The sequence below is a fragment of the Solanum lycopersicum genome, chromosome 3 (assembly GCF_036512215.1).
Source record: "Solanum lycopersicum chromosome 3, SLM_r2.1".
NCBI lineage: Eukaryota > Viridiplantae > Streptophyta > Magnoliopsida > Solanales > Solanaceae > Solanum > Solanum lycopersicum.
Genome location: NC_090802.1, coordinates 9,765,445 through 9,778,287, shown reverse-complemented (window position 1 = coordinate 9,778,287; position 12,843 = coordinate 9,765,445). Strand labels below are relative to the sequence as shown.

Sequence of the window (12,843 nt, the reverse complement as noted above, 5' to 3'; positions counted from 1 at the left end):
GAACCCCATGACGCTCCATCGTACTCACGACTAGTCATCACCAGGTCTATCCTGTTACTATAGAAATTTCATTACATCTTAACTCTTTTATATCTTTTGTGTGGTTTTGCTTATCTTGTTTGCTCCTTTTAGTACTAATATTGATTCTTTACAGTAACTATATATTATGGAACCAAAACAAGATCGAGTCTACGCACGCAGGCGATCGAAGTTTGTCGCTCCGTCTACCCGCTGTTCATTATCTCTAATGATGAGTGTGACCCCGAGTACGTGCCCCCACGCACGTTCGCCCATCCCGAGTTGCACGTGTTGCCAGATCCATACCCAAAAAGGTGGCGTCGGCATAGTCACTGCCTCCTAATCTGAGCAGCGCACACTGACCGGCACACCTTCTGCGTCAGCTACTAATGAAGAAGGAGCGTCTGAGTCCTTAGGAGTTCCGTGGTCGGAGGAAGCCTCCGTATTTGCTGAGGTCCCTGCACCCACCACCGCTGCACAGTCTACCTCGTCTGATGAGGCTGACAATTCGGAATCCACACCCGGTTCACCGACTCGTGCTCCTCCCCCAGTTACTGACTAGCCCAATCAGTGGTGTGTCGACGGGCAGTATCAAGTCTATTCTGATGCAAAGATCTTGAATGAAAAATGAGTCATGACTCAGAAACTTACATTGGAGCGGCGGGTCCTTACGGGAAGTCTTCCGAAGATGCCAGAGATCCACAATATCTTCAGCAGACATCGACTAGAGTGGAAAGTGCGTTCATTGGGACGTTATAGTGAAGAGTTTGTTCGAGAGTTCTACACCTCCTACGTAGAGACTCTCTAATCACAGATTGATAGGCATGCTGCCCCCGCCAAACAGGCCCCACTGGAGAAGGTCCGAGAACGTGGCATTCAGGTTGATATCTCCCTTCCTGCCATCCGCCGGTATCTATACGGCAAGAATGTTGATGCTAACCGACCTCTTTCACTGCCAAGTATTACTGCTGATGGCAGATTGTAAAAGATGTCCAATTCCTGCGTGAGCCATCACTGAGAGAGACCACAAAGATGTGGATGTCCCTAGACTTGTCCGTTGATAGGGAGGGTGCTAACTGGGTGACCGAGCCGAAGGGAGCCATCAAGACGGCTAACCTGACCTTCACGGTGAAGTTTTTGTGGTTGATTGTCCGCCACTGCCTTTCCCCCATAGCCGCTGATAAATAGTCACATGGGATCGAGCAGTACTGATGGCGGTGATGATAGCCAGATTTGAGATGGATTTTTCTTGGCTTCTATAGGCAGTCATGCACGAGAGGGCTTTTAAGGTCACAACTACTTTCCCTTTCCCGTGCATGATATTTTCTCTATGCAGGTCCGCAAGGTGTGCCTATATGGCACTTTGATCAGCTCAAGACCCCATTGGGAACTGTAGATATCGGCCTCATCAGGGATGAGGCCAATGAGTTGGCTCCACGCAAAGGGCCCCGTCCAGAGTTGCCTCCACTTGGTGACAATCAGGATGATACGGTAGCACAGGCCCGCACGGCTACGCAGGTGGCTTCCACTGACACTACCTTGGTCGAGTCTATCCTAGGTAGTAGCGCTGCCCCGAGATCCTCTCGCTCAGCCCCTTTCTCCTCTCTGGACCCGCTTGCTAGGGGCCAGAAATTAGAGGCACAAATTGCTACACTCATGCATCACATCCAGCCTTGGATGCAGAGGTCTATTGGACGCTTTTGAGTTGCGGGTTTTAGCTCGACCAGCCCCTCAGGTTGATGTGTCGACCCTTCAGGCTACGGTCGATAGTCTTCGAGCAGACATTGATATGATCTTAGAGGCTAGGATGCCTGAGTCTCAGGCCCCTTCTGCAAGCCTTCTTAAGACACAGTGATGGAATCCCTATTCGCCACATCATAGATTCTACCACCTCTCCCTAGAGAGCATGCAAAGAGGCGTAGGGGTCGAGAGGAGGATGAAGCTCGATCACGGAAGAAGGAGCACCGTGAGATGGAGGCTGCGAGGAGAGCCTTGCTTGCTGATGAGGAGACGCATTAGATAAGAGTAGTAGAGTTAGCTACTGGGGCGTCTAGCTCCAGAAATGTGGAGATAAAGGGAAGCACTGCTGATAGTGCTGTTGATGCTGAGGACACTACTGAGGGTGTACAGATTGCAAAGGTAGTGGGTTCTGGGGAACGGACCTACCAGCTTGCTGATCGTCGGCGCTTTGAGCCCCAAGTTTGCTTCACCTACCATTCTTGTATTTCAATTTTTTAATTCATTGGGGACAATTGCATGTCTTTTTGTTGGGGGTGGGGTAAATGGAAAGTGAGTGCTAAGGTGAAGTCTGAGTAACCCAATTCACTATCCTCTTTTGGGGTTTTCTTGCTTGTGTTCTTTTTCCTAAGAGACTGATTATTTTTTCTGTTGAACCGGCATGTCTATATCTTGTGTATATAATTTAATTCTGAAGCATGATGGCTAAAATGATATCCTTATAAAATGGAAAATGGTGCATGACTAGGCATAGTAATTAATAAATGTGTGGCTCTAAGCATGACATAAGGTACACCACTGCATGACCCTATGTCTTAAATTCGAACTAGGTGTCTGATAATCTGATAGAGTATTTAGATGTCAAGTGAGTGTGAGGAAGATTTGGATAGTCCACTATTTGTACTGAGCTAGCAATTGCCTGGTTAGTTTTTCTAAAAGTAAGTTTTAATAGACAATTAGTAAAGTATCATAGGCCCTTATTCAATATAGCCCATTTTTAGCCAAAATTAAAGAAAACCAAATGAAATTTATCCTTCTTTGATCCAAATGATTTGAGCTGAAACTAGACCTTTCTTTTTCACCCCAACTGATCTTTTCTGAGAATAATGTGTTGACCATGGTCCCTCCTTGGACATGTGCACCTCAGCTTATGCCAAAAGCATAAGTTGATGATGGCTAATAAAGTAAACAACCCTTTTTATGGCTCTGACCCAATTTTGGGTATTGTGTACTTTGACTCATGGCAAATCCATGAGTTGAGGATGTCTATTATAAGGAATGCTCTAGAAAATGGGGTTGAAAGAACAAATAGAGAGAAAGTACAAAAGTAAAGTGAATCAAGTATTAGTTGAAACAAAAGTATCTCTCTCTCTATATATATATATATGTGTGTGTGTGTGTGTGTGTGTGTGTGTGTGTTGTATTCTCTCTTTTTGAATTAAAATTGTTGTATACAAAAAATTTTTCAAAAATATATCAACCAGTATTCCATAATTATGCTTACACTTAGATATTTTTATTCTTTTACATGTTCATATTTTGTTGGTCATTACTATATCAGTATCAACGGTGAGCTTGGATTCACTTGTGACTTTAAGCATCGTGTTAGGAGTAGGGGGTAGTCACGGGGTCATGACACTAATTAATGCATCACCGTTTTTCCTCCTATTTTTTAAAGGAAAAAATAGGTTTCTCCAAAAACAATCTAAAGGCACCTGAGTCTAGGGAAAAATGAAGGCAGAGAATTACCGTGCAACGAGGGTGAAAACCACAAGATTTCCAATGTTGTTTCATTATAGACTGCTCCCGTAGAGTAAAAATTCATAGGTAGAATGCATTAGCAATTGCTCTTAACAAAGGTAGGATAGGTTTCTTTAACCTAAGTAGTCCAGACCCGTTACTACCAAATTATCTCTTGTATCTATTTGGAGATTGCATGCATATGCATTTAGGAATGGAGTTTGAATGATTATAGGTTTTTGTTAGGGATTTTAAAGTGGGAGATGTGATAATGACTAGAGGTACATTATCTAGTTCTTATTTGTCATTAAATTTCCTTGTAAGTATGGTTGCATTGTTCTATAGATATAGGTATACATATGTGTTGCTTGATATATCGCATGACTATGTATAACAGGAGAACCCATAAGACGGCATAAGTAATGACAAAATATTGATATATAATCTCAAATGAACTTATTATGTACTTGTGGCATTAACGTTATTCTTAACATTGTTTGTGATTATGCATGATTGTTTGTGTTTAATGCTTAGCCTAAGTACCATGCTTAATATAAGATATCCCCATCATTATATCAAATAACACATGTAGAATGGGATATCCATATATGGTTGACTCAGATACCACACTGGTATTCTAATTAGGTATAGCTTAGATATCACGTCGATATACTAAAATTTTAACTTTAGATTCCACGATAGGATCAAGTATGTGTTTATAGTTCCATGAGTGGACCTAATTTGATCCTTCATAACATAATTGTTGCATCTTTGATCCTTTAGTTGTTTGGGATACTTAAAAGGTGAGTTTATATCATATATAAATTGTATGTGTTCATGTGGAACATTTGGTTTATGTTATTTTAAGTCATGGTAAGGAATGGGATTCTGGGATTGGTGTTACTCATGATAAATAAGAAACGTTATTTGTTGTTGAAAACTCAGTGCTTATGATTTTTGTTTTGCTTATTTTTTTAACTATTGGGTGTTGTTTATAAGAAACTTTATTTGTTGTTGACACCATTATAAACTCATGATTATTTTAGTTTATAATGGTGTCTAGTTTAGTTTTGATATGGATGATTTTTCCAAAGGTGCATGCTTCATTTATTATTCCAAAAAGGGCCTGGGAATGGGCAAGTAAAATTGAAAAGAATAGCATGTTGGTTGATAGGGCTAGTGATGGCCTTATATTCATGGATATTGATGTGGTAGAATGTTTTGACTATGATTTAGTATTGTGATGGTCTTGTATTCAATGATATTAATATGGTAAAAAGGGTCAAGCTAGGATTTGTCTTTATGGTGGCGTAACTAAGAGGCATGGAATCAAGGTGCACTATTTATGAGATTTATCCAGGGAGGTAAAGTAATTATATAAAGACTTGGGGTGGTATAACATTCTTATTGCATGTTTTCGTCTAATCATTTATATTATAATATGTGGTAGGTTTAAGTCTACTGATGATGTCTACTAGTATGTGTTGTTTGTACTAATACTTCTCTTGCTATGTTTGTTGGCATAATCTGGTTGTATGGTTTATGATGGTTTATAGATGAACACGATATGATCTCTGACAAATTCTGTTTTTCCTTCTTTATGGTGGGAGTAGTGTCAATTGTATTATATAAACCATACTCCTTTAGTGGCTCTCATACCTATTTATAATAGTTACGCAGGGAGGATTTTTTTGGTTATTTGTAAAAGATCTCCATTAAAAAGTTGAATGTTTTCATAAATCTTAAAGTATTAAATTTTTATTGCAGCATTTTATTAATTTTTTTATGTTTTGATTAAATTTGATGGTAAGGGTTCTCCTATTATAAATGTTAGAGTAGGTTCATGTACGACCTTGTGGGTTGGGTCATGACATATGCATATTGGGTATACCATAGGGAAGGATATGTGAGGACATCATGTTGATAATCTCGTTCAATAAACCTGTTCCTTTACTTTTGTTTTCAAGTGTTATTGTTCATTGTGAATGTGATTGACTATGATTGTTTCTGATTGCTAGTTGGCTCGGGTACCACACTGGTATAGAAATACTAATGGTTAGCATTGATATCACATCTAGTATGATTATTAGTGGATGGATCAGGTACTATGCATCGTATAATAATTACTAACTTTGTTGGCTTGGATAACATGTTGGTATACAAACAGTTTGTGTTTGGGTTCCTTGAGAGAATAGTGTGGTTCCATAAGTAAACTAAGTAGAGAGAACTAGGTATGTACCTTTTTGGTTCTACATGTGAACAAAATTGACCTTTTATAATGTTATATATGTATGTCGAACTCTTTAGTGGTCTAAGTTACTTGAATGTTGATTTTATCTTAGGTTTGGCTTGTATGAGATCATATGGGACATGTTTTATGTCAAGAGTAGGTCAAGGTAAGGACTGGGAGTCTGATCTATGTAATGCTTGTGCTTTTAGGTTGTATGCCTCCTCATTAACCTGTGGATTGTTTAGGTGTTAAATTTGCTTAGGTTGTCTAGTTTTTAAGAACTTATATGATAATGGAGATATGATTCAAGATGGATTAGTTGGTCCAGGATGCGAGTTTCAGATACTATTCCAAAAGGGCTTTGGAGATTGCATGGGAACTTAAGAGAAAGTAGTAGGTTAGTATAGGATAGGGTGTACTTGTATTCATGAATCTCTATGTATTAGATGGGTTAGGCTATGATTTGATATTATGGTGGAATAACACAGAGGCATGGGATCAAGTTGCCGTAGTTTATGAGCATTATACTTGGAGGGTAAAAGAATATGGATAGAGGCTTCGGAGGTTTAACCTTTATATTTCATTTCTTTTCAAATCATCTATATTATATTATGTGGTACGTTCAAGTTGACCAATGATGTCTAATCGTGTGTACTATTTGTACAGTTACTACTTTTGCAATGCAACCTGACATAGTCTGGTTGTAGGGTCAATTATGTTTCATAGGTGAAGATGGTGGTCATATCCAACAACTTCCATTTTTTCATTCTTTATGGTGGGAATCATGTCTCATTTTCATGTAGCGATTATACTCTTTTACGTGTTAACATAGTTTACTGGGAGATTTTTGGTTATTTTTAAAAGGTTTTCATTACAGTTCATGTTTTCATAATTCTTTAAGGCATTAAAGGAGTTTCACATTACTTGTTAATTTTCACACTGCCCATTTTTAAAAATTAGGTGGTACATGTGTTAGAATAGGTGTCAGCATGGCCCACTGGGTTGGATCATGATTTCTATTCGTTGAACTTTGCCTACAAATTCTAAGACCTAGTTGTGGTGATGGTCACAAAAAACTATTCCAATGTCACCAAAATTTGAAGACGGATCCATCACCAAAGGAATCTATTCTTTTCTTTCCAAATTGTTGAAAGGTAAAAGGGTAAAAAAGTAGTTGGGATGTCGAAGCCATTAATAAACGTCCACATTTAGATACTCTAAATCGATTAAAACATTAAAGTAATATTTAACCATGAAGGCTCCTGAAAAAGTTAGACCACACACAATATGATCATGAATTAGGAGACCAAGGAAGATATACATTAGTTATTTGCATTCGCACAACGATAAAGAACTCGAAGGATAGAGAAAAGAGATTCTATAATGATCAATCTTAGTAGACATATTTTGACAATTGTAGAGGCTTCAATGAATTAGAGATTTTAAAGCAACTGAAAGCCTCATAATCTAATAAATTTAGTACTTAAGTATAAATTGGCATCTCAAAGATTTTATCTTACATTAATTCATAACAAGAAAGGCACCAAAACAAAAAGGTCAAAATCATAAGTTTTCAAAGCCATAATGAGTACTAGATCTTCAAATCAATCAACTTTTAAGAAATTATGTGTACTAGGTTAGTCGAAATTAAAGTCATACACTCTTCAAATCCCGCATTTTGCATAAAGGACAAACTATATTGATCTTCAACCACTTCCAGATGCAATAACAGTGAAATTCATGACCACAACTAAGCTTTCCAAGTTCTATCTTGTCTTCATAAGTATCCTACACTCATCCAGACATGAAATAATATAATAGAATCAGGTTGTGAACATGTTCATAAGTAGCCAAAGTTTTGTGCTCCTTACCAAGCATATGCAACATGAATCATTGTTATCATTCCTCTCTCTTAGTTGATACTTGCGCGCCATTATAAGTGTAGAAATCCTCATCTCAATCATGCATTCAGCTTGTAAAATTGACTAAAACACAAACCAACCATAATTTAAGACAACATTAGATCATTTATTATAATCGTATCATGTGTTCATGCATTATATTTTGATACATTACCTCAGAAAACATAGTCTCCAACAAAGGATTAGTATTGGTAGGTTCATCATTTTCATCATCCTGTCATTTTGAACTCTCAGTAATAATAGTCTCAGTTCTCTTACCATCTTAACCACAAATTTTGAGAAAGGTATATAGGAAAAGAAGATTCTACATTTCACTGTGCTATATAAAACAAATAGTATGTCCAGCATATCAAGATTACTAGATTGATGTTCTCTAAAATACGACAGTCAACTCATATCCTAAATATACAAAGCTCAATCCTCTTATCTTGTGACAAAGGTAGTGCAGGTGTTGATATTTTTCCTTACCGAAAGAGTGGGAAATTAGGAAAATAAGGAAGAACTATTGGAATTAATGACACACACCTTGATGTTTAGTCTTCCAGTATTGTCTCTATGTTTTTCAAAAAGTCTTTTAAGATTCTATAATACATGTATCTAATTATTTGTGCAAGACCTTTGGTTTTATTTTTTTATTAGTATAAATAAAGATGTAACTGATGATTTTAATCATCTCAAGAGGTAATGATTTTCCTATATAACACTTGAACATTCTGTAAAGAAAGTACCTTCCTATACTTCCTACAAATTTGTATCAGAGCAGTTTTTCATTTTTAATTTACGGTTAGGTGAAGAAAAGAATATGACGTCAAAAAAATGAAAGGGTTGATTCATCAGTTGTTCTTACTCCATTTTTTTTTGGTAATATCTTTGAATACTGGAAGATAAGAATAAGAACACGTCTGAAAGTTGAAGGTTTGTGGACTATTGTTACAAATGGCTATGAAGAGCCAAAAACAATGGTAAACATTCTGTAGTAGGCATGAAAAAATATTTGAGGTTAAGTATTGTCGACATGCAAAAGCCTTGAGAAAAATTAAAATATGACTCTCAAGATCATATTTTATAAAGATTGATACTTGTGACACTGCAAAGTAAGATTGGGAGTCTCTGAAAATTGAGGTGCATGGTGAAGAAAAGATATGCACTATAAATATTCAAACTCCCAAAGTGTATCAAAATATAAAGATGATAGAATTTGAAAATAAATATTGCACAAAAGCCATCAATATTGTCAATAAAATGAGAAATCATGGTGATAGTATTTTTTACTAACAAGCTGTAGAAAAGATTATAATTAGTTTTACAGAAAAGTGTGAGTACATTGTTTCTATCACTGATGAGACGAAAGATCTTTCTAAGCTTTCCATTGAAAAGAGAGTAGGATCATTTCTTTTCAAATGAAAAGAGAAGATTTTTTCATGAAGATCAACCCAAGGAGATGGATTTCTAGTCTACAACCAATGAGAATACCATAATTTTCTCAAAAAAATCAACAAAAGAAAATTACAATCTAAAAAAAATACAGGATCATGATGGTTCTTCTAAGAAGGTTGAAGAAAAAGATGATAAAGGTTCTAGTATTTTTTATAAAATTTGAAAATTTGCAAAATTGACTGATTACGATGCAGAATATTATTGGAAGAAAGGCTAGCCCCGATGTAACTTTTGTAAACATTTTAGCCACATTGAGAAGGATTGCTAGAACAAGCAATGAAAGAAAACATTTTTTTGTGAAGAATATGAGGAATAAATGGAAGAAAACCTTTTTTAAAAGCATTGTAGTAATCACATTAGTGGAGATAAAAAAGATTTTCTCTCAATTAATAGTATCATCGCTAATAAAGTGAGAATAGGGATGGAGGATCCTTAGTCATATTCTTGATATTGAAAGGAAGTAGTAAGCAAATTCATGATATTCTTTGTCATCCAAACATGGAAAAAAATTCTTAGTGTTGGTCGACTCATGGAAAAGGGTTATTCTCTTGTGTTTAGAGATACTTATTGTAAAGTTTCTGATAAAATTAAGCCAAATCAAGTTATTGTTGAAGTAGAGATGATAAAAAGAAATTTTTTTGTGCAATTTCAATAAAATGCATTAAAAATAAAGTTGAAGATGATTCATGGCTTTGGCACAAAAGATTTTGTTACTTAAATTGTCAGAAGCTTCTCAAGCAAAAATTCATGGTGTAAAGCCTTTCTAAGATACATACTAAGAATAAGATAGAGAAGACTTCTATCATATTTGTAGAAATGTCAAATAAAGAAATCATACTAGATAAAGTGTGCATAATACTGACCTCTATTACAATGGGATCGTCTCTGTGACTGCCAGCCTACATGTCAACTTCAATTGATAAGGCATACATAATAATAAGGAAAATGTAAATAATAATAAGAGAAATTATTAATATTCACATACAATCTACAAAAATGCATATTTATTTTGGTAGGTCATCTTAAGAATATAGACTCACTTTTAAACAGTAACACAACTAAAACATTACACACCAAGCTCCATAAGTTCAAGTACCATTGTAGAATAAACTATAATGTTCACTAATCACAAAAATATAATGAATAATAACCAAAAATTAGTGATTCCCAATAGCACTTATACCAATAGCACTGATATTATATTTTACATTCTATAAATTTTGAATTGTCGATCAAAAGGTACTTATGCTAGAATTATATGTATTCTCACTAGAGTATCGCAATAATTAACAGGAAAAAAATCATAGATAAGTAATTGTGTGATATTAACATCTTCAATATACCAAATGTGTACTAACAAAAGAATTTATACATATAAAAAAGGTGTGAACTTAGAAACACTAAAGCAAAATATATGGATCTAATAGTATTGAATCAATATGTAATCTGAACTTGAAAATATAGGGTCAAACAAGCAAGTACACAAAAAAAATGAAAACATCAAGCTGTATCTTATCCAAGTATCATAACATTTTTATGAGAATACCTTTTCAAGAAAATGACAAGAAGATCTATCAATATGATTTCATTACAAAAAAAAAAGGTGCCCCAAATAATTGAATATGTGAATCAAAACTTCTATCAATAGAAGAAAATTTATAAAAAGAAAAATATGTTGATGTACCAAGCATATGGATAGTTTAGATTCAAGTAAGCTGGCGTAGAAATCAATGCTATAAAAAGTGAAAGAAATCCAAAATTCGTCTATTTATCAAAAGGAAAATTCGATCACAAGTAAAATATTAAGACAAAAACAGTCAAAAAATTTTGATGTCATTGATGCTTCATCACTTTCCCCCAAATACACTGAATTCTTATGCAAAAACAATGAAACAAGAAAGGTAAATGAAAACTCAAGAAACTTGGTGCTAATAAATAATCCTAATAACCACCAAAATTGTGAGATTGGAAACAAAAAATAGAACAAAATTGAGATTGCATACAATTCCTAGCTTCTCATTTTCAAAAACTGAATTCAAGATCTCGGGTTTAAACTTCTAAAATTGAAAATTAATTAAATACATACATTTGGTTTATGCATCTTCAATCTCAAATACTTATTCTCAGACCAAAAAAAGCTCAAAAAAGAGGGAAAATTAGGACTCACCATTTTCACAAGAAAGCAAAAATAGAGAAATCTTTGTGATGCAAGGAAAAAGAGCAGTCAAAGGGGGTCAATGTTCAATATATACTAATACAATTGATTGCAACAACTTTATCTTCAAATTAGGGTAGAAGGTAATTAATTATTCCCAATATTTTAATTTATTCGTTTTAATTTCATTTTAAAGTTTTTTTTTTCAAAAAAGAAAGGATGCCTTGACCCAAACATCAGGGTCATGATGGCACCTACTAAAACCCTTAAATAGGTAAGCTTAACGCTTACCCCAAAATCAACGATAACGAGCATAGGGAATAGGTGAGATAGAAAGAAACAAAATACAATATATATATATATATATATATATATATATATATATATATACACACACACACACATCTATACCGCTTTTTTATACAATAGTATCCATGTTTTATCTTTCGCAATCATTTGGCTATCAATCCCGATCAGTCTCATCGTATTTATGCATGCTATCATTATTAGGCTTGAATTATGTGGAATCAGACCATGACATAGACTCACCATGCACTAACCTATCCTCTTCAATTTCTCACCGAGGTGTTAATATTTCCGGTATTGCAACTAGTGTCCTCACCTCAAAAGAATATCCTCATTTTTCACACAATGATTTCAGTTTTAGCATAAGGATTACTTTTTAACACTCTCTCTCAGAACAAATTCACACTCATTCATACATATTGCCATAAGCTTGCCCTTATTTTCACTGCTTTAAGTTCGCTATACAACTCTTAGGATCACGATAGGACTTTCTTAGCTTGTAACATAGGCTCGGGGTCAGGTAAGGTATATTTAGGTATAGTTTAGTGACTTTTGGCCCTCCTTGACATATCGGCTAAACATACCAGTTTTTATCATTTTACTTCGCCTAGTTTCTCATATTCGTCCACCTTGCTATTTTCCCTTCTTTCTTTTTTTTGTGTAAGTAACTCTCTTCATTTCTTGCTTGTATTACTTGTATTTTTTTATTATTATTTTTCATTTTTTATTTTTTTCACTTTTCTTTCAACTGATTCTTGAGTCACTTTACTTTTGTTTTTGCTCTCTCTTTGTTCTTTCAACCCCACTTTCCAGAGCATTACTCATAATAGCCACCCTCAACTAATGTTTTATAATGAGTCAAAGTACACAATACCCAAAGTTGGGTCAGGGCCATAAAAAGGGTTATTTACTACATTAGCTAATCTCAACTTATGCTTTTGGCATAAGTTGAGGTGCGCATGTCCAAGGAGGGACCAGGGCCAACACATTATTCTCAGAAAAGATCAGTTTGGGTGAAAAAGAAAGGTCTAGTTTAAGCTCAAATCATTTGGATCAAAAAAGGATTAATTTCATTTGGTTTTCTTTTATTTAGGCTAAAAATGGGCTATATTGAACAAGGACCTATGATCCTTTCCTAATTGTCTATTACAACTTACTTTTAGCAGGACTAACCATGCAAGTTCTAACTCAGTACAAATAGTGAACTATTCAAATCTTCCTCACACTCATTTGACATCTTATTACTCTACAAGATTATTAGACACCTAGTTTTAATTTTAGACTTAGGGTCATGCAGA

At 35.1% G+C, this 12,843-nt stretch overlaps 1 protein-coding gene across 1 annotated transcript; it reads right to left on the bottom strand.

Annotated features, from left to right (window-relative positions):
• Positions 1–7,241: 7,241 nt before the first annotated feature.
• On the bottom strand, positions 7,242–11,308 carry LOC138347737 (E3 ubiquitin protein ligase RIE1-like). The gene is made up of 5 exons (XM_069296053.1): positions 11,252–11,308; positions 9,948–9,983; positions 7,802–7,861; positions 7,597–7,710; positions 7,242–7,513 (listed from the first exon to the last, which is right to left on the bottom strand). Exons 1-5 carry the CDS (start codon positions 11,252–11,254, stop codon positions 7,379–7,381), a joined length of 348 nt encoding a protein of 115 aa, XP_069152154.1. The 5' UTR covers positions 11,255–11,308; the 3' UTR covers positions 7,242–7,378.
• Positions 11,309–12,843: the final 1,535 nt, after the last annotated feature.

Excerpts from the sequence above, each read along its gene's own strand:
- LOC138347737 (XM_069296053.1), bottom strand. Across the intron at positions 7,711-7,801 it reads TGGAGACTATGTTTTCTGAG|TCAATTTTACAAGCTGAATG; the intron begins GTAATGTATCAA and ends TTTGTGTTTTAG. Across the intron at positions 7,514-7,596 it reads ATTCATGTTGCATATGCTTG|GATACTTATGAAGACAAGAT; the intron begins GTAAGGAGCACA and ends GGATGAGTGTAG.